General features: G+C 43.8%; 1 protein-coding gene across 1 annotated transcript in view; it reads right to left on the bottom strand.

Moving 5' to 3' along the window:
* Positions 1–553: 553 nt before the first annotated feature.
* Positions 554–21,819, bottom strand: part of LOC117880272 (E3 ubiquitin-protein ligase TRIM68-like) — a 43,637-nt gene continuing 22,371 nt past the window's right edge. The window contains exons 2-6 of the mRNA XM_034776283.1: positions 12,215–12,684; positions 7,201–7,223; positions 6,459–6,571; positions 2,719–2,757; positions 554–2,015 (exon numbers count right to left, since the gene is read on the bottom strand). Coding sequence (XP_034632174.1) covers positions 1,459–2,015; positions 2,719–2,757; positions 6,459–6,571; positions 7,201–7,223; positions 12,215–12,640 — 1,158 coding nt within the window. The 5' untranslated portion in view covers positions 12,641–12,684 and the 3' untranslated portion in view covers positions 554–1,458. The remainder of the gene's footprint in view (positions 2,016–2,718; positions 2,758–6,458; positions 6,572–7,200; positions 7,224–12,214; positions 12,685–21,819) is intronic.

The raw sequence follows: 21,819 nt of genomic DNA, 5'->3' as shown, positions 1-21,819 counted from the left end.
TTTTACACTAAAAGTGTCTGTTTTCCATGACATTTTTTTGATTTTTCATCAAACAAACAAATGTCCCAAAACTGAACTATTTCAGCAGAAAACCAAAATACTTTGATGGGGGCATGCCACCATGACTGAGTCTGTTCTATTGTTTCACAGCTATCTCTGATTACATTGGGACTGTCTGGTAGGAAAAGAGCCTCCACTGATTTGACTCACGACTGTGTCTTTACTTTCAGATGTAAGAGAGTGCATCAACATTAACGTGTTCTCTGAAGGACTTTTCTATGAGGCCACGCTAATCCAGGCAGAGCCCATCTCTTATGCTGTCTGTTTCTACAGGCAGAATCCTGGCTGTCGGACCTCGTATGTTACCAGAGCCTTCCACTCAGTGATCAAGGTGAATTTTATCCTAGACAAGTGAAATATTCTCCTGTGAATTGTAATTACCTCCAAAAATAATGTCTGGTATCCCAGTCTCTCTTCTGGATTCCTTACCACAGAACATAGCATCTCTCCTGTATTTCTCATGATGACATTTCCTGAGATCACAAACAGGACTGCAGGACTTTCAAATGTTTGTTTTTATTTGAAGTTCATTTCGACAAAAAGTGAACATGCTCCTGTTTCTCATACTGGTCACAAAAGATGCGCTCTGCAACAAACCAGAATTTTTTTTTTTTAATCTTGATTCAAATTCCCCTCTCAGTGCCCCCACTTGCCAGCAGCAATGATGCTGAAGAGGTTGATCACAATGGCTGAATTTGGCCCACTATGTTTATATTATGCCATGCCTTGCGGTGAGGTGGGGGGAAGGAGTTATTGTCAGCTGGAAGTGAAGTGGTGCTCTCTGGATCTTAAAGCATGACCCACCACTGCCTGAGCTATGAGACCCAGCTCTGTTAGCTAAGGCTGTAGCAGGATCATCAATCTCTCCCGCTACTGCTAGAAGTGGACTGAGCACCATGCTGAATGGGGGTGGGTGATAGTCAGAGCCAGACATGCCAGCTACTAAAAGGCAGTGTGTTCACTGAACTGCCAAAACTTATTTTGACATTTAGATCTGTTGCAATGATACAGACAAAGCAAAGTACAGTGAAGATAAAATTGGCTCAAAGAAGGATTTTCTTTCCTAATTTCTCCCTTAAAACATTTTCCATTCCTTTTTGCAAGAGAATTACATTTATTCCATATTGGTTTCCCCTTCTACAATGCATGTTAAGGTTTGTGTATTTTGTTCTGCTGGGTAACTGACTCTCCCCTCCTATCTCCTTAGCCAACTTCACCTCTCCACTCCCAAACATCTTCTCTATAGGTTTTCCCCTCTCCAAACTCCACCGTCACACTCCCCACAGCACCTTCTCTCCCTGAGCTCCACCTCTCTCTCATTTTCTGCCATTTAAGACTGCTAGAGTCCTCCACCCTCGTGACGTTCTTGAGAGTCATTGGGATATTTTCCCCCATGTCTCAGGGACACACTGTGATATGGGATGGCCCACACAGGTATGAGAAAGATGTGTATATTCCTCTTTCCCCAACTGAGAAAAAAGGGCGGATTTTGTCCCCAGAGAAAGAGGCCGGTGGGAAAGTGAAGATCAGGGCCTCATTATCAACATCAAAAAATGTCACCTGCCCCCGTTCGTAGTCCAGAGAGACCCGAATCCTCCTGGGTTTATCAGCAAAAGGGAGGTGGGTCCCCTCAGGGGAAGTGTAAGCCACCAACCACCCTGCCCCGCTCCGCCGCAAAGCCCAGAAGCCCTGCTCAGGGCTAACACTGATCCTTCCCTTCCTGCTCACAGACTCTCTGGCAACCCCCAAAACCCAGCTTCTTGCTTCCCCCACCTCCACCTCCCAGCAATGTCTCCCCGAGGTGAATCCCTCACAACCTAGCACAAAGGGATCATTGTCAAATCTCTCCAGATTGTTGGGCAGATTCTGCCGTGTGAATCCCCATCTCACACTTTTCTGATCCTCAGAGAGGACGAGTCGGGGATGAGCCGTATCTGGATCCAGAGTCACATTCACTGGGGAGAGAGAGAATCAGAGCGTTAGAGGCAGAACTTAGCCCTGGGGGAGGCTGGGGGCCATTTCTCACACTCCCCAGCAGCTCTGGTCCAACTAGAACACTCCCTGATTTTCTGCTTCTGTCGCAAGGAGCTGCCTCCCTGGTTGGCTGGGCAGGGATCTCACTGCAGCTCCTGTCCCACAATCAATAGGGGTACTGTTGTAGCTGCTGCTATGAGTGCAGAAACCTTCCAAGCTGCTCCTTGTTCCCCCTGTGGGGCTGCCACACTCCTAGCTGCAGAGACAGACTGGGAGGTAGCAGAGCTGGAGTTCACAACATTCAGCAAAGCCACTAGTGATATCTGGGGCAGGGAAAACAGCCAAGGAAGTGGCACAGGGGAGAGATCCTTTCCCCACTCCTGAAAGCAGTGACCCCAAGCTTCTCTTCCCATCCTAAGGGAAAGAGAAAGAGAGCAGGGGAGAGTCCAGGAAGGGGATAGAAGGATGTAGCAGAGGGACAGAGTTAAGGTTGTTTGGGTGCTAGCTGAGTCTGTTACTGTGGGATGATTTCCTTAGATTTAATTTTTTGTTTTCTTTTTAAATTTCAGTGGGGTGTTTTGCTCTGTTTCAGCTTAATTTGTATTTAGGGAATTTATAAATTAATTAGGATTTTTGTGAGAATTTTACCAGATTTTGAAGAGAAAAATCCACATGAGGACTTACCTTTCTCATCTGGTCCCATAGATTGAAATATTTTTTTCTCTAATTCAGATGTCAGATTGTCCGGAGAAAAAAAAATGTTGACAGAAATTAGATGTTATCCTGATACATTCGTAATTATATCCCCTCTATTAATTAACAAACTTGTCTTTTGGAGGCCTATAGATAGGAGCATAGAAAGAAATAGACAGAGATTGAGAAATGAAGAAAGACACAATTTTTTCAAGTGAGGCTGGATTAAAATTAAACAATTTTTCATTTCTATTTACCAATTCGTCCTAGCATCCCATAGATGTCAAAGGCCAGAGGGGCCCATTAGGATGATGTGGTCTGACTATCTGCAGAACTCAGGCTAGAGAACATCACCCAGTGATTCCCACTTGGGGTTAGTAACTTGTGGCTGAACTAGAGCATTCTCTCTTCTGCTGATGGAGACCCCTCCCCCTCAAATGCTAAACTGTTCCACTGAGGAAGAATATTGGATTATTTTTAGGGCTGTCAAGCGATTAAAAAAATTAATCTCAGTTTTAATTGCACTGTTAAATAATAATAGAATGCCATTTATTTAAATATTTTGGGATGTTTTCTACATTGTCAAATATATTGATTTCAATTACAACACAGAATACATAGTGTACAGTGCTCATTTTATATTATTATTTTTGATTAAATATTTGCACTGTAAAAAAGAAACAAGAGAAACAGTTTTTTTTCAAGTATCAGAGGGGTAGCCTTGTTAGTCTGAATCTGTAAAAAGTAACAGAGGGTCCTGTGGCACCTTTAAGACTAACAGAAGTATTGGGAGCATAAGCTTTCGTGGGTAAGAACCTCACTTCTTCAGATGCAAGATGCAAGTTTTTTTCAATTCACCTCATACAAGTACTGTAGTGCAATCTCTTTATGGTGAATTGAAAAATACTATTTCTTTTATCTTTTTACAGTGCAAATATTTGTAATAAAAATAATAATATAAAGTGAGCACTGTACACCTTGTATTCTGTGTTGTAATTGAAATCAATATTTGAAAATGTAGAAAAACAAAAAATATTTATAATAAATGTAAAGTGGTATTCTATTATTGTTTAACACAGCGATTACAAGCTGCGGTTAATCACAATTTTTTAAATCGAGTTAGCTCAAAACAAATTAATCCCTTGTGTTAACTGCGATTAACAGCCCTAATTATTTTACAATTATGTCTTATTTTGTTTTATTGTTAGTTATTTGTTAATATAGCAGAAGTGAAGCAAGGCACGTTACATACAGAGAGGAGCAGATAGGGACAAAATACACAGAGAGACTCTGGACCAAAAATGGAGACAGCTTTGGTGAGGGGAAGCATGCCCAGTGGTTAGGGCATGAGCCATGGACTTGGGAGATCTAGGTTTAATTCTCTGCTTCACCCTAGACTTCCCTGTGTAGCCTTGGAACGCTATGGGTACATGTGCACTGCAAACTAAGGTATAACTGTAGCGTGGGTAGGCTAGCTAACATGGACAACAAGAGTAATTAAGTTATGGTCACATGGACTGCAGCATGGGCTCCCCACCCAGTACAAGCCTGCTGAGAACCCTAGGTATGTACTCAGATTGTTGGTCCATAGTGCTGCGTTTTCACAGCTATTGTTACCTGTGCTTGGCAGATTAAGGGCACATGGTGCAACAATGCACACTAAAGGGGTGTAATTTCTAAAGTGTACTAATTTGTGTTGCACAATAACTGGTGTGTGCAGACCCTGCTGGTGCACACTAAATGTTCCCTAGTGTACTTTAGTGAACTATCGTTTCAAACTGCACTAGTTAGAGTGCTCTAGGGAACGTTTAGTGTGCACCAGCAGGGTCTGCATCGACCAATTAGTGCACAACAGAGCACTGGTGCATTTTAGAAATCACAGCCCCCTTCTGTGCATTGCTACACCATGTAGACATGCCCTGAAGCTAGCACTGATATACCTGCCCATGCTACAGTTCCACTTTAGTTTGTGGTGTAGCCATACCCTTAGTCACTTTATGTCTCAGTTCCCCATCTGTACAGAAGGAGATAATAGTATTTCCCTATCTCACAGGAGTGCTGCGAGGATACATACACTGAACTGTAAGGGGTTCAGATACTAGGATAATGGCCAGTGCCAGGTGCTTCAGATGGAATGAACAGAACAGGCAATCATCAAGTGATCCATCCCCTGTGGTCCATTCCCAGCTTCTGGCAAACAGAGGTTAGGAACACAATCCCCGCCCATCCTGGCTAATAGCCTTTGATAGACCTATCCTCCACGAATTTGAGTTCTTTTTTGAACCCTGTTATAGTCTTGGCCTTCACAACATCCTCTAGCAACATCCACAGAGGTTGACTGTGCGTTGTGTGAAGAAATACTTCCTTTTGTTTGTTTTAAACCTTCTGCCTATTAATTTCATTGGGTGACTCCTAGTTCTTGTGTTATGAGGAGTAAAAAATAACACTTCCTTATTTACTTTCTCCACACCAGTCATGATTTTATAGACCTCAATCATATCTCCCCTTAGCCATCTCTTTTCCAAACTGAAAAGTCCCAGTCTTATTAATCTCTCCTCATATGGAAGCTGTTCCATACCCCTAATAATTTTTGTTGCCCTTTTCTGAACCTTTTCCAATTCCAGTATAACTTTTTTGAGATGGGGTGACCACATCTGCACGCAGTATTCAAAATGAGGGTGTACCATGGATTTATAAAGAGGCGATATAATATTTTCTGTCTTATTATTTTTTCCTTTCTTAATGAATCCCAACATTCTGTTCCCCTTTTTGACTGCTGCTGCACATTGAGTGGATGTTTTCAGGAAACTATCCACAATGTGTCCAAGATCTCTTTCTTGTGTGGTAACAGCTAATTTAGAGCTCATCATTAGATTCTAACCTGTTAGAATCGCCATTATATACTGTGAATATATAATCCAGCTTCTTTCCAAATAAAGAACAGAAGTATTTACTGAATACATCTTCCTTGTCTGTATCATAGAATCATAGAAATGTAAGTTAGGAAGGGACCTCAAGAAGTCATATTGTGCTGGGGAAAAATGAATCAATACCTAGACCATCCCTGTCAAGTGTTTGTCTAACATGTTCTTAAAAACCTCCAGTGATGGGGATTCCACAACCTCCCTAGGTAACCTGTTCTAGTACTTATCGTGAAGTATTTTACCATCTCCATTTGGTTATAGACTTACACCATTGTTATGATCTCATTTGTTTCTACTTTATTTTTTTTTAAATCCTCTGTATTGTCATTAACCTTAATGGTCATAGATTTTTCATGAATATTTGTAGCTTCCCTTATCAATTGTCAGTTCCTTCCCACATCCCATTTGTTATATGTTCTTTTCTTTAACTTGTTGCTTTCACTTGCCCTCTTAAAAGGATCTTTTCTTTTCAAGCTCATGACATTATACTAACATTCTTTAAGGGCTTCTCTACACAGAGTTAGTACACATTGAAATGGCTGATACACAAAATGCAAACCCTTAATGTGCACTAAATCTCCATTAGCTGCACAGTCTGTACTACTGTGCTACTTTCATGATATTATCATCCCTGATTTTAAGATGAGGGCATCGAGATTCCAAGGTTTCAAGATTTGGCACACAGAGGTTAAGGTCCAAAATTTCCAGCATAATTTCTAAAGAGGAGATCTTGCTAACTTGTGCGTGTGCCTAACTTTAAGGAAATGAGTAGTCCCACTGAATCCTTCTAGCTCCCCTTCTCGGTACCTTTGAATTTCCTCTGAGTCTCCATTAGAGCATCACTTTGGTTATAAGTATTGAGGCTCTCAGACAGTTCAGGAGAAATCTCCACTTGGTGCTGGAGCTTCACCTCCACACGCCTAGAGAAAATAATAAGATTGTTATTCATGTTAGGGAAAGTTACTGTCCTAAGGAGCCTAGGGAATGAATTACTTTGTTTATGCCAGCCTCAGAGCAGGTATAGCTCAGGCAATTGCAGTATAAGCTTCCCCCATGGTGTCCCATCATGGTGCTTCAACCTTACCCATGAGAATCCATGGTAATCTAGGGATAAGAAAGAAATTCAGTCTCCAAAGCCAATTTACTTTCGAGCTCTGTGTTATTCTGAACAATATGAGAGGACCTCTTCAAAGGCAGAAAAGACAATTTGGTGCCTATCTCCTCCTTTTATCCTTAAAAATTTCTCACTCTCTGTTATCATATTTCTGGTGCTCTTTTTTTTCTGTGGACACCTGCCCACCGGGAACTGGAGTAAGACCCCCGGCTCTGCTCCCTAGTATACTTCACAATTCTCTGAACACTCCTCAGATGGTAAACATTCTGGATCCCTGCTGACTTGGGCAGGATCCAGTGGCCTATAGGTGAAAAGCCCATATTCCATTCCTGGAATCCCAAGGAAGAAAGTCCTCCAAGGATGGACTTTACTGGGAAAATATTTCAGGTTAATAACCCTTCCCATCTTATTGACATTTAAGGAGAGGACACCTACCTGCTCAAGATGCTGCTGTCCTCCTAGAGGAGAGAAAAATAGAGAGGGAAGCTCAATGTACATGTTGTAGTTAACAAAAAATTAGTTCTTAAAATCAGATCTTTGTGTTATTGTTATGATGAAGTTTTGTTATGGATGGATACAGTGCTCCAAGTCTCTCAAGGCATCATGAAAAGTGCAGAGTTAAAGTTGTTTATGTTTGCTATGACTTTCCAGACTGAGTAGCTTCTTTACATTTAACACTGTATTTCTGGTTGTTTAATGTTTTTGTTTGTTTCTTACTTACAATGTTTTTGAAGGATTTTTACTTTTAATTGAGAAATTTGTAATATCAACCATGACTTCACCTTAACACATATGTTTGTCTGAGGATCATTGGTTGAATTAATAATTAAGTCTGGTAGAAGGTCAGATCTTCATCATAACTGCTCATTGCCTTTTCTATTTGGTGATTTTATCCATGGAAAGAGTATCATTGACTCCAAGAGATTTAGGGGGGCCTCACAAGTCTGTTTCACATTTGGAGCAGAAATTGGTGATGTGGAGCCAGGTATTTTTGGGATGTTATTTATTTACCAAATGTACACAAGCCCTGTTTCTTCAAGCACAGGTGGTGACAGGCTATATCTACACTTAAAATGCTACAGTGGCACAGCTGCAGCTCTGCAGCTGCATTGATGTAGTGCTTCAGTTTAGACATTTACTACAACATGAGCTACGCTGACAGAAGCACTCTTTTGTCGGCATATTTGTATCTACACGGGAGGCTTGTTGACATAGTTATGTTGGCTAGGGGTGTTGCCCTGGATTGGAGGGAGGGAGTGTAACCCAGTATATGATCAAGCTAATTTGAACCATATTATGTGCATTCAGCCACCATGAATTAATAAAATAGAACACCGCGTAGTTAAGGGTTATTTTGAAAGCAGGCTTTTAGAGGCAAGGTCAAAAGAGAGGAGAGAAAGGTAAATAATTGAGACTGAAGGAAGATAAGTGGATGGAAGACCTTGAGTCCAGGTGTCTCTGATATTAGAAGTTTATTGAAAGTTAGGAAAAGTGATGATCACTTAGGGGTCATTATGACCTATGTGTTTTGTTACTTATAAAAAGTCTAGATAATAGAGTGTACTTTGGAGCGGTCCTCTGAAGCCATCCTAAGAGAGATGATATTCCTGACACTTTTACTCCCCGGCAGGTGAGCAACTGGCCACTGTGTATCTGCTCAATACCATTCCAGACTTTAGGTAAGTATTTGGATGTTCTAAACCTATTGCTTATGTCTGTGCTTAAAACTAATAAATTAGATAGAGCACACTTACTTGCATTAATCTTTCATTCCACAAGTCCATGGGTCCAGATCTAATGCATCCAAGGGTGCTGAGGGAGTTGGCTGATGTGATTGCAGAGCCATTGGCCATTATCTTTGAAAATTGTGATGATCTGGGGAGGTCCTGGAGGATTGGAAAAAGGCAAATATGGTGCCCATATTTAAAAAAGGGAAGAAAGAAAACCCGGGGAACTACAGACCAGTCAGCCTCACTTCAATCCCCGGCAAAATCATGGAGCAGGTCCTGAAGGAATCCATTTTGAAGCACTTGGAGGAGAGGAAGGTGATCAGGAACAGTCAACATGGATTCACCAAGGGCAAGTCATGCCTGACCAACCTGATTGCCTTCTATGATGAGATAACTGGCTCTGTGGATATGGGGAAAGCGGTGGATATACCTTGACTTTAGTAAAGCTTTTGATACAGTCTCCCACAGTATTCTTGCGAGCAAGTTAAAGAAGTATGGATTGGATGAATGGACTATAAGATGGATAGAAAGCTGGCTAGATTGTCAGGCTCAACGGGTAGTGATCAACGGCTCGATGTCTAGTTTCAGCTGGTATCAAACGGAGGGCCCCAGGGGTTGGTCCTGGGGCCGGTTTTGTTCAACATCTTTAATGATCTGGATGATGGGATGAATTACACCCTCAGCAAGTTCGCAGATGACACTAAGCTGGGGGGAGAGGTAGGGATAGGGTCCCGAGTGACCTAGACAAATTGGAGGATTGGGCCAAAAGAAATCTGATGAGGTTCAACAAGGACAAGTGTAGAGTCCTGCACTTAGGAAGGAAGAATCCCATGTGACGCTACAGGCTGGGGCCAACTGGCTAAGCAGCAGTTCTGCAGAAAAGGACCTGGGGATTACAGTGGATGAGATGCTGGATATGAGTCAACAGTGTGCCCTTGTTGCCAAAAAGGCCAACGGCATATTGGGCTGTATTAGTAGGAGCATTGACAGCAGTTCGAGGGAAGTGATTATTCCCCTCTATTTGGCACTGGTGAGGCCTCACCTGGAGTATTGTGTCCAGTTTTGGTCCCCCCACTACAGAAGGAATGTGGACAAATTGGAGAGAGTCCAGAAGAGGGCAACGAAAATGATTAGGGGGCTGGGGCACATGACTTACTACGAGAGGCTGAGGGAATTGGAGTTATTTAGTCTGCAGAAGAGAAGAGTGAAGGGGGATTTGATAGCAGCCTTCAACTACCTGAAGGGGGGTTCCAAAGAGGATGGACCTAGGCTATTCTCAGTGGTGGCAGATGACAGAACAAGAAGCAATGGTCTCATGTTGCAGTGTGGGAGGTCTCTTCCAACACTAATATTCTAGGATTCATCACACGGAACTGCTGTGTTCTCATTGATTTATTCCTGACACCACCTGGAGTGAAATAGTTAAGTTACCCCTGCTGTGGTTTCTGAAAACCCTGAGTAGCAAGGGGAAGTGGGTTTTTTTGCATCCCTGACTGACATAGCTATGCTGTTATAAGTTTTAAGTGTAAACCATTGCTTAACTCACTGTAATTTTATCCCAACAACACAAGGAAAGCCTGAGTCTCAGATTTGGTCTCACTTAAAAGTTGTGTGCGCATAGATTGTCAGCTGGGGAATGAATGAAAAAACCACACCCCTAATGAACACAGCTATGCCGATAAGCCCACAGTGTACAAGACATAGCTGTGCTGATGGAGTGCTTCTCTCAATGTACCTAATGTGTTGGGGAAGTGGCATTCCTACCCTGGCAGAAAAACTCCTTCTGTTGGTGTACTCTGCACCTACACCAGGGGACTTTCCTGGCATAGGTATGCTGATATTGCTATGCCAGCATAAACTCTGTAGTATAGACATAGCCCAAAACTCCGGGGCCACGTGGCCTTTTCTTTACACCCACTCTGGGCAGCTTTTACAACACAAAGAAGCCTCAAAAGTGTTTACTGTGTGGGCTTGTCTAATAGGGAAGTTAATCTGGAGTTATGTAGGCTGTGAATTTAAAGTGCAATAGATATTGGAATAGCACCCTGTGTGGATATTCCTATTCTGGAAGAAGAGTGCCTTTTTCTGGCTTAGCTTATTCCACTCTTATTCTAGAAGAAGTATGTCTGTACATGGAGTTATTGTGATATTGCAACTTTAAATCCACAGCCTACATACCTACCTTAATCTGAATGAATTTTTAAGCGTAGACAAGGCCTCTGAGTTAACCACTCATTCTCACTAACAACCTTCTGAGTGTGGTTATTGTGTGGCACATTAACCCTTAGAACAGGGAGTTTTGTCCTGAATGTTGATACAGAGGTTTCGAAGGATTAGATTTGTATTGGTAAATACTGATTTCACTGTACACACACAAACTACAAAAATATTTCCATCAATAATAATTGACATTTAGATATAGGCAAAGTAAGAAAAATGCTGCTTGAGAATTTATTTTATTTTAGAATATTACTTTGTATATTTTGACATGTGATATTGAAAATTTTTATTTGAATGGTTATAATGCTTTACATTTTTGAATCTACATGTCAACAGTCATTAAATAATTCTTGTCTAACCTTTCATTGTTTGATCCCTCTATTATTCCCAAAACTTTGAAAATTGGAATTAATAAAATAAATTAAAATTCTTAAAACATAATTTTGCACAACTGTGAAAATTTAAATCGAAAAATACTTTAAAATAAACACTGAAATTACAAAATAATAAAAATTGAATTCTGCCAAGCCTAGTTATACTTCAAAGATCCCCAGTCAGCAAGCCATTAGCACCAATGACCCCCTAACAGACAGGAGAGGACCCTATGTTTGCAACTTTATCCCCAAGTTATCTGTTAGCAGTGTTTTCTTTGGGGAGGTAAAATGCAATGGATCATCTTCCCTGCTGTGTTTTCTACTTGTGCCATTTCCCACAGGTCTCTGATATTAATCTACATGCCGATGGGCACCAGGTGAAGCTTCCCCTTGGGAAGACTAGCCCCCTGTCCCGCCTCTTACAGTGGAGGCCCCGACTCTTCCGGCCAAAGCCTTGCCAGCTGCTCTCAGCCCCCCGTGTCCCCAGCCAGGGCAGGCAGGGGGGCTGAGAGCTTGGCCCCTCCCTTCCATGGCCCCGCCCGGAGGCTGAGAGCTCAGCTGGGGCTATGGAGGGGGGTTGAGAGCTGTGGCAGGGAGCAAGAGCTCCTCCAACCCCGGGGCTGTGGTGGGGGAGATTTTTCCAGGGGCCCCAAATTGCCTGCCACTGGTCCCCCTCCCGCCCACAGCATGAGGTTTGGGGAGGCTTACCCTCCCCCAGCCTCCATTACACACCACCCATGTACATGCCCAAGGCAGGAGAATGTTGGATACTGTTGTTCTCTTCCATCTGAATGCCCTGGCTGCCTGAAGGAGGCACATTCCTTGCATTCACGGCCTGGTAGCACCATGTGCCGATCATGATCTTTAGGGGACAAGTGCCACCCATTCACCCCCAGGGATTGCTGAGGGTAGTTAACTGTTGGGTGCTGACAGTCTAGGGTGGCAGTGCTGAAAAGAAGTCAGTCCGTAATTCAGAACTATGGTTGAAGCCAGCTTCCAAGAGAAGAAATCTGTGAAACTGGGAGAATCTGGTGTTTCTGAGAAATACTCAGAGAAATTTCACTTCCTGGGGGGGAAAAGTGTATCATTAAAAGGTTAAATCAGCCAAGCTTGTTTGTTTCCTACCTTGTCCTCCTTGGCAGAATCCTCTATGGGAACCACAGTGTGAGCTCTGTGTTCCTTGGACTCTCTGCAAATCACACAAATGGCTTCGCTGTCATCCTCACAGAACAACTTCAGCTCTTCCTTGTGTATTGCGCATAGATTCACTTTCTGTTCTCTCTCTGCTTCAACATGTAAGTGTTTAACTTGCTCTACTCTATTTGCCAGCTGCCAGTTCAGCTGGAAATTCTGTCTCCGGATCTGGGCTCTGCAGCTGGGGCAGCACAAAGGGTCATAGTCCCCCTCTGTACATGTCTCACTGTGCTTAGTGATGCAGGCGAGGCAGAAGTTGTGCCCACAGTCTAGAGTCACAGGCTCCGTCAGATACTCCAGGCAGATAGGACATACGGCTTCATCTTGCACCCTCCCTGCTGAAGTTTTTGAGGCCATGTCTGCTGGACTGACCAGTGTTTTGCTGATTACTTATTTTTAGTCTGTATGGGGAAGACAGAATGAGAAAAAATCAGTGAGAACTAATGGGAGAAAATGAAGAGTAAATGGCTGGGGGAAGATGTGGAAATGCAACGTGAGAATGGAGAAAGGACAGCAGAGGAGATAAGTATTCCAGACAGGCTTTGGACGGGGTAGATGTACTGTAAGCTATTTGTACTCCCAGATACTTCCAACTCAGAGCCCCAGTGAGCTAGCTCTGATATTGGACTTGCTCTACTACTCTAGCTAACAGCACTTTCCCTCTAGATGCCCTTCTTCAGTTCACACTTGACTGAGTGATTTCTGTTCTTTTGTTTCTGCTCTTTAAGATTGTGGCCAGACCATGTGGAGAATCAGGGATTTATTCACTTTTTAAAAGCCACACTGCTTGCAAATAATCAATCATTCTGTTACAACCAGGCGGCGGTTCTTCTTTACCCTGGCTTGACCACACCGATTGGGCCAGAGAGTCTGGGCCTGTCAGTGATTCATACTCCATAGCGAGGTGAGGGATTTATACAGAGAAGAATCCATTCTGCCTTATATCAAAGAACAGCAGACAGGTATATTAGAATTCAATCACCTAGACTGATGACGATTGTCTAAGGCTGTGAAGATCACAGTGGCCTTTGAAATGCTTGACTTTGAGCTAGGAAGGTGAGGGCCCTTCCAAAGCTAGATGAAGAGGCGTTATCAGAATAAGAGTGTGACACCCAGAACCAGAAGTCACTGTGTTACCCCTCTGCCTCAGCAAGAGGGAGCTTTGCTGGAGCTTAAACTGTGTCAGCTCCCTGACACACCAGTCTGTCCACCTCACCAGCAAACTCCTTGAGACTGTCAGTCTTACCCCTGCCTCGCAGATAACATTCCCTGAACTCGAGTTCCTGAACCCCCTGGAAAAGTGTTCCTCTGCAGTATTCAGCCCCTATCACTGGATATTCACAGAAATTACCAAGACCACCACTTCCAAAGAGCCAGGGCACACCCAGCCAGTTAGTTTAGCTGAGGATCCACACTTTACTTCAATACACGGCACTGAGGTGAGTTTATTAATAAATTAGTTTTTTATTTTACCATAAGGAACTGAGATTTAAACCATAGTGAACAAGGATAATAGAACCAGGAAATGGCTACAAAGAAAACCCACTTTGCAGTGTCTTGAACTGAACAGATCACAATCCTGGTCTCACGCAATTTCTCATTCACAGTCAGTTCTCAGAGTCCTCAGCCCTCATGACTGGGGGACCCGCTTTTAATGGATTGCAAGGGCACTGGCCTCTTTGTCCCTTCAGAGATGGAGCCACAATATCTTTTCCCCTTTGCTTAGAGTTCAGAAATCCTTTGAAATGCATTTTTTTAAAGTAACCACAGCCAAAGTTCTTCTCCCCTGCTACTTGTTCCTCAGGGAGCAGACGTCATGTCCCCTTTTTGTCCTCTTGTTAATTAGCTCTTTCTGTGGGTTTGATCACTTTGTTTACCTTAGATACAAATGTATTTTCAGTGTATCTGACTTAAAAACTTGATTCAGGCATAGTGGTAAATTCACAGGCCTTTGTCTGAGACGAACCTGTTTATCTGCTCTATTCAAATTGCTCGGTCTGAATATATTTTAGGAACATATTTTCAGCACATATACATAACTCTTTACACGCTAACCATACATATGCCAAGTACTAATATAATTGACCAGAGAGTAACCATTTTTCATATGGTACCTCACAAGATACTTTGTGGATAAGTATTATGTCAACAGTGGGTTAGGCATAGTGAGTTTGTCAGGCCTGGTAACAGTTGTATTTACAGAGCAGTGAGCCCTTTGCCATTTGACACCGAGAGGCTCTTAGTGTCCCACAGGAGACACTAATCATGGTATTGAGAACAAAGAACCAATCATAACTAATACAATGAAGTCTGCCTGAGCCTGTAGAAAACCTGAGACCTTAGGTTTGGAAGGTGTGAACTGCCCCATGCATCTCCACAGGGTGTTAACTCCAAGATGCCCTGTAGCAAGTCGAGCACTCATCAGTGTGGCACCTCCTGCTGGTCAGTCCGGGAATTAGCTCTTTTCCAGCACTCAGAGCATGTCCTGCTGGCTGGTATCTCGCCTGCCTCTGGCCCCGTGTCCCTCCCAGGCCCCGGTGCCCTTTACCTTGGGGTTCTACCCACAGCAGTCCCCACGCTCTGGGTCTCCACTCCCAGGGGAACCCTGACCCTCTATGCCCACCTTGCCTCAGTGGCTACTGCAAGTCAGGCCGGCTCCAGGCACCAGCCAACCAAGCACGTGCTTGGGGTGGCACCTTAGAAGGGGCGGCTAATGTTGGGGTGGCGGGGGGCGCTCGCGGTGGGGTTTTTTTGTTTTTGTTTGGCTGGTCAACGCTTGAGGGTTTTTTTGTTTTGTTTTGGCCAGACAGCGCGGGGGATGTTTCGGCGACGCAGTGCGGTGTGGCACTCCGAGGGTTTGGGCGACCCGGCCTGACGCTCGGGGGGGGGGGGGGATTTCGGTGGCCCGGCGCGGCGTGGTGCGGGTGGAGCGGGGGCAGCGGCGCGGCGCTGGGGGGGGGTATGACGGGGCAGCGCTCTTCTTTTTTGCCTGGGGCAGCAAAGAAGTTAGAGCCGGCCCTGCTGCCAGTCGTCAGCTAGCCCCCTTTCTCTGCAGCAAACTAATGGTCTGACTGTAATGGAGTGACTGTAATGGTCACTCATCATTGGCAAGGGGGTTGGACCAGCTGCCTCTGCCTATCCCCGGGCTGCACCTCTGCAACCCCAGTAACTGCTTGGGCCTTAAACAAGGCCTCAGCCTGGGGAGTTGCCGGGCTGGAGCTCCCCAGCTCCTCTTGCCCTTCCCCAGCACTGCTGTGCTTCCGGTACCCTGAGCTCCCAGGCAACTAGGTCCTTCTCACTCAAGGCTCGAGTGAGACTGTTTGCCTTCTGGCCCAGCAGCTCTTTTATAGGGCCCAGCCTGGCCCGGATTGGCTGCCTCCCAGCCTCTTCTTATTGGCTCTCAGCCCCAGCCCTCTCCAAGGGTTGGCTTTTAACCCTTTCAGGGCTGGAGCGGGGTGACTGCCCCGCTACACTCCCCTAGGTTGTGGGTCTGGCTGCAAGGAGTCCTGTATCACAGACCACCAAGGGCACTCTGCTGAATAACAGCACAAAATGTTACCCTTTATCTTAAAAGATTCTTTAAAAAAAATCTGCAGTGAACCAGATCTAGTCAAGATTCATCTCTGTTTTGTTTCATTTTGTTGATACACAACATTGTTTTAAAAATACAAGTGCACAAAAAAGTGAAGCTACCATGAATGAATTTCAAAAAGACCTCAATTTCAAACACTTCCTATTAACAATGTATGAAAGGGAACCAAACAAGAACTACACAGACAATGTAAAGGACATAAAAACATGTGTGTGAAGTTTCACATTGAACGGACACGTACACAAGAATTTGTAACCTATTTCAGCACTTTTGAGAACACACCCTTAATGATGGAGCCATGACCATCATCTCTAATAATAGTAATAATATTTTTAAATAATTGTTGCTGTAAAGAATTAACTAATGAATCCTTACAATTGCCTTGAGAGATATGGGAGTATTAACAACAGAGCTGGTCAATTCTTTGACTTCACATTTTTTGAACCACTTCCCCCGCAAAAAAGGTTTTTTATGGAAGCAAAAAATCTCATCTTGATTGAAATTTACTAGGTTTTGACCAAACAACGAAAAGATGTAAGTAAAATGTTTCAAAAAATCAAACAGTTTTTTCAATGAAAAAAACAAACAAAAAAATTGCAGGAAGTTTTCAGAAAGTGCATATATTTATTTCCTGAAGAATAATTGGCATTTTGCAACCCTCTCTATTAATAAGCTGCTATGGATTCAGGGGATGTGCTATGCCTCTGACCTTTTTGTACAGTCTTTCAGGGAGCATTGCTAGGCCCTGAGCCTCCACTTTTGACAAGGAGGAGCCCCACAGCTCTGCTACTCTGAGACTGGATCCTGGCTTCAACACCTCTGTTTCTCACCACAGCTCCTTCAATGGGTCAAAAAAAAGCCCTGATGGAAATATACCCTCTTGGGAGCGATGGAACCTGCAGATGTTTGCAGAGACGCAGCATGCCCTTTTCAAAACAAGCCATTATTTATTAGTGAGCTGGAATACGGTGTTTAGGGACATTGGGCTAGAATGGAAAGCAAAGCCCGAACATATTTCTGTCACCCAACTTGCCAGCTTCTCCTTGTTCCATTAAGCAGGCCTCACTGTAAGCTCTGGCCTGGAAGGCCAACTGCCGGCTTGCGGCAACCTCCCTGCCTTGCAGAGTCATCCTTGATTGACTTCCCCTATCTGCTGGGAAACAGGTTTTTATGCAGTCTGCTCACACCTCAGTCCTTTTGTCTCCAGTTCCAGTTATGGTTTTTTCACATGTAGAACCCCCACTACCACCACCACCACCACCACCACCTCCCTTGGCCAGCAGTCATTAACAGTGAATAGTCTGGTTCTTGGTCTCCATTGTGTCTCACATGTTGACAGTTCTTGACAGTCCCTTCCTACCAATCCCAGCCAGATCCATGGGACACCCACCCACAGGGCCAGCTCCAAGCTCCAGCTTAACAAGCAGGTGCTTGGGGCGGCCAAGGGAGAGGGGCAGCACCTGCGACAATTTGGGGGTGGCAGGTCCCTCACTCCCTCTAGGAGCGAAGGACCTGCCGCTGAACTGCCGCTGCCGATTGCGGCTTTTTTTTTTTTCCAATTGCTGCCGCCGATCGCAATCGCAGCTTTTTTTTTTTGCTTGGGGCGGCAGAAATGCTGGAGCCGGCCCTGCCCACCCAGATACTCATCACTTCCCCCTAGCTCTGGAAAGAGATTAACCCCTTCATACCTAGTAAGTAGCAATACAAAAGTAAGTGAGGAAACTGAGTCACACATTTTTCATAAATACAAGTATCAGAGGATGTCATCCGATGAAGTGGGCATTCACCCACAAAAGCTTATGCTCCAATACATCTGTTAGTCTTAAGGATGCCACAGGACTCTCTGTTGCTTTTCATAAATACAGGCTTTCTCCACATTCTCCACAGAAACCCTTTTGAAAGGATGGCACAAAGAAGTCCCGTGATCACAAATCTCAAGTCACTGGGCTCTATGCAGTCAAAATGAGGAGTTTGGGGTCAGTAAATGCACCTCTATCCTGTGGCCTGGGCTACATCTGGCAGCCATTATACGGTTTGGGGTCTAGAGTAACAGCTGCAGTCTCACTCTACTACCTGGTGTTACTGGACACCCCTTCCATGGTGGTCAAGTGCAGTCACTGCTGCTGAGATGTGTCGCCTCACCACCGCCCCAGACCGAGGCCTACACTTTGTGAAGCACTTGGTAAACATACCCACCCCATGATAGCTGGTAATCATCCGGAGCAGAAACAAGTACTGGCAGGAGACCCTTGCTCCTTAGTCCTATGCTCAGACCACTATGACATGTCACCTCCTAAATGTAAAAAACTGACACATGCTCTGGACACACCCACACATGCACAGAGGAAAGACTCACACTTTAAATACAGATCAAAGGTAGGGTGACCAGATAGCAAGGGTTAAAAATCAGGACAGGGGGTGGGGGTAATAGACATCTATATAAGAAAAAACCCCAAATATCAGGACTGTCCCTATAAAATCGGGACATCTGGTCACCCTAATCGAAGGACAAAACAAAAATTCTTCCCTTACCTTATGTGTCTGCAAACTCCAGGGTCCCTGGGAAGCTCCCAGCTCCCTCTTTGAGTTACAGTGAGTCCGGGAGAGGCCGTTTTTAATAAAAATATTTTATTCTAAAATATAAATCCATTCATCTGAGTGTCTGATGTAATTCCAGTGGTTTCAAATGAATGATTGACTACTTGCCCCTCTCTGTGCAGTGAGTGGGTCTGACTGCTATAGGGAAGGGAAGGGAATATCAAGTAATCACTTGATGTTTTTGGCATGAAGAAAACAACTCACCATTTTTATAATGCAACATATCTGTGATTTCTGCCATTCATCAGCCTCTCAACCAGCCTCTGGTTCAAGCAGAGTCACAAGACAGTTTTATTTTCTTTTTTTGAACCCTTCCCAGCAATAAAGAGGGGGAAGAGGAAAGACTGGTTGAAGCTACAAGGATAGAGATAACAGTATGGGGTCATTTTAATTGTGCGTTTCTTTGCATTCAAATGTGTCTTTGTGTTGCAAGTTCAACCCTCACCTATAATAATTTAAAGTTTTGTGTAACTTTAACTCTGGATTTCTGAGTTTTCTCAAATTGCTTAGTAGTTGCTTATTGATAGTTTGTTTCAATAATTGATGGCTTAATGGAACTTCCTACTGCAAGCACAAAATTTATCAGTGCAGGAGACAGAGCATTCTAGGCAATACGTCCAAGACTGTGGGATGAATTCCTGCTATTCTAAGAACCAGAAAAGTAATCATAAACAAATCCAAAAAACTTCTTTATGTACCAGCTGCACTGCTTTAATCTGCCTCTGTTAACCATACAGAGCAGAGAAGCAATTAACTTAACCAAAAAAAAAAAAGCAATTTTCTCTCTGGAAAAGGGAGGAGATAAAATAGAAACATACCACACATACACATGGCAGTCATGCCACTGAATGCAGGACTGGGAGGTGCTCAGATAGTTCAGTGATGGACACAGGATACATTCTGGTTGACACACACTTTCTATACCAGTATAATTATGTTAGTTGGAGGTGTGATTTTTTTTTAACTGATATAGTCATAGCATTACAACCCCTAGAGTGGACACAGTTATACTGGTGTAAATGTATTTATACCAGTATAGATGTAGGGGGAGGGGCAAAGGGGTAGAGAAAGAGAGGAAGGAAAAGGGGGGAAAACCCCCAAAATGTTACCATAGAATCATAGAAATGTAGGACTGGAAAGGACTTCGAGAAGTCATCAAGTACAGCCCCCTGCGCTGAGGCAGGACCAAGTAAAAGTAGACCACTCAATTCCGCCAACCTGTTTTTAAAAACGTCCAATGACGGGGATTCCACAGCGTCCCTTGGAAGCCTATTCCAGAGTTTAACTACCCTGAGAGTTAGGAAATAAATCTCCTTTGCTGCAGATTAAGCCCATTACTTCTTGCCTACCTTCAGTGGACGTGGAGAACAATTGATCACAGTCCTCTTTATAACAGCCCTTAACGTAGCTGAAGACTATCGGTTTCCCCCTTGGTTTTGTTTTTTAAGACTAAACATGCCCAGTTTTTGTGACCTTTCCTCATAGGACATGTTTTCTAAACCTTTGATCATTTTGGTTGCTCTCCTGTGCCCCTCCTCCCTCCCCACCTCCATTTGTCCACATCTTTCTTAACATGTGGTGCCCAGAACTGGACACAGTACTCCAGCTGAGACCTCACCCGTGCTGGGCAAAGTGATACTCCTGTTAATACACCCCAGAATGATATTAGCTTTTTTTGCAACTGTATCACATTGTTGACTCACATTCAATTTGTGAAAACAACCAGGAGTCCGGTGGCACCTTAAAGACTAACAGATTTATTTGGGCATAAGCTTTCGTGAGTAAAAAACTTCACTTCTTCAGATGCATGGAGTGAAAATTACAGATGCAGGCATTATACACCTCTACCCCGATATAACGCGACCCGATATAACACAAATTCGGATATAACGCAGTAAAGCAGTGCTCCAGGGGGGCGGGGCTGTGCACTCTGGTGGATCAAAGCAAGTTTGATATAAATTTCACCTATAACGCGGTAAGATTTTTTGGCTCCCGAGGACAGCATTATAACGAGGTAGAGGTGTATAATGACATATGAAGAGAAGGGAGTACTTCACAAGTGGAGAACCAGTGTTGACAGGGCCAATTCGATCACGGTGGATGTAGTCCACTCCCAACAATAGATGAAGAGGTGTCAATTCCAGGAGAGGCAAAGCTGCTTTTGTAATGAGCCAGCCACTCCCAGTCACTATTCAAGCCCAAATTAATGGTATTAAATTTGCAAATGAATTTTAGTTCTGCTGTTTCTCTTTGAAGTCTGTTTCTGAAGTTTTTTTGTTCAAGAATAGTTACTTTTAAATCTGTTATAGAATGTCCAGGGAGATTGAAGTGTTCACCTACTGGCTTTTATATGTTACCATTCCTGATGTCCGATTTGTGTCCTTTTATTCTTTTACATAGGGACTGTCCGGTTTGGCCAATGTACATGGCAGAGGGGCAATGCTGGCACATGATGGCATATATAACATTAGTAGACATGCAGTTGAATGAGCCCTTGATGGTGTGGCTGATGAGGTTCAGTCCTCTGATGGTGTCGCTAGAGTAGATATGGGGACAGAGTAGGCAATGAGGTTTGCTACAGGGATTGGTTCCTGGGTTGGTGTTTCTGTGGTGTGGTGTGTAGTTGCTGGTGAGTATTTGCTTCAGGTTTGGGGGTTGTCTGTAAGCAAGGATTGGCCTGCCTCCCAAGGTCTGTGAGAGTGAGAGATCATTTTCCAGGATAGGTTGTAGATCGCTGATAATGTGCTGGAGAGGTTTTAGTTGGGGGTTGTACACGATGGCCAATGGTGTTCTGTTATTTTCCTTGTTGGGCCTGTCCTGTAGTAGGTGATTTCTGGGTGCCCGTCTCGCTCTGTCAATCTGTTTCCTCACTTCTCCAGGTGGGTATTGTAGTTTTAAGAATGCTTGATAAAGATCTTGTAGGTGTTTGTCTCTGTCTGAGGGATTGGAGCAAATTCGGGCTTGGCTGTAAACAATGTATCGTGTGATCAATTTGTGATCTACTAATACCCACAAATTCTTTTCAGCAGCACTACCGCCTAGCCAGTTATTCCACATTTTGTAGTTGTGCGTTTCATTTTTCCTTCCTAAGTGAAGTATTTTGCACTTGCTTTACTGAATTTCATCTTGTTGATTTCAGACCAATTCTCCAATTTGTCAAGGTTGTTTTGAATTCTAATCCTGTCCTTCAATGTGCTTGCAACCCCTCTCAGCTTGATGTCGTCTACAAATTTTATAAGCATATTCTCTACTCCATTATCCAAGTCATTCATGAAAATATTGAACAATACCGGCTCCAGTAATGACCTCTTTGCGACCCCCATAAATACACACTCCCAGTTTGACA

The sequence above is a fragment of the Trachemys scripta genome, chromosome 7 (assembly GCF_013100865.1).
Source record: "Trachemys scripta elegans isolate TJP31775 chromosome 7, CAS_Tse_1.0, whole genome shotgun sequence".
NCBI classification, from domain to species: domain Eukaryota; kingdom Metazoa; phylum Chordata; order Testudines; family Emydidae; genus Trachemys; species Trachemys scripta.
Note: the sequence above shows the minus strand (reverse complement) of the source record. Positions and strands in the feature narration are given on the sequence as shown.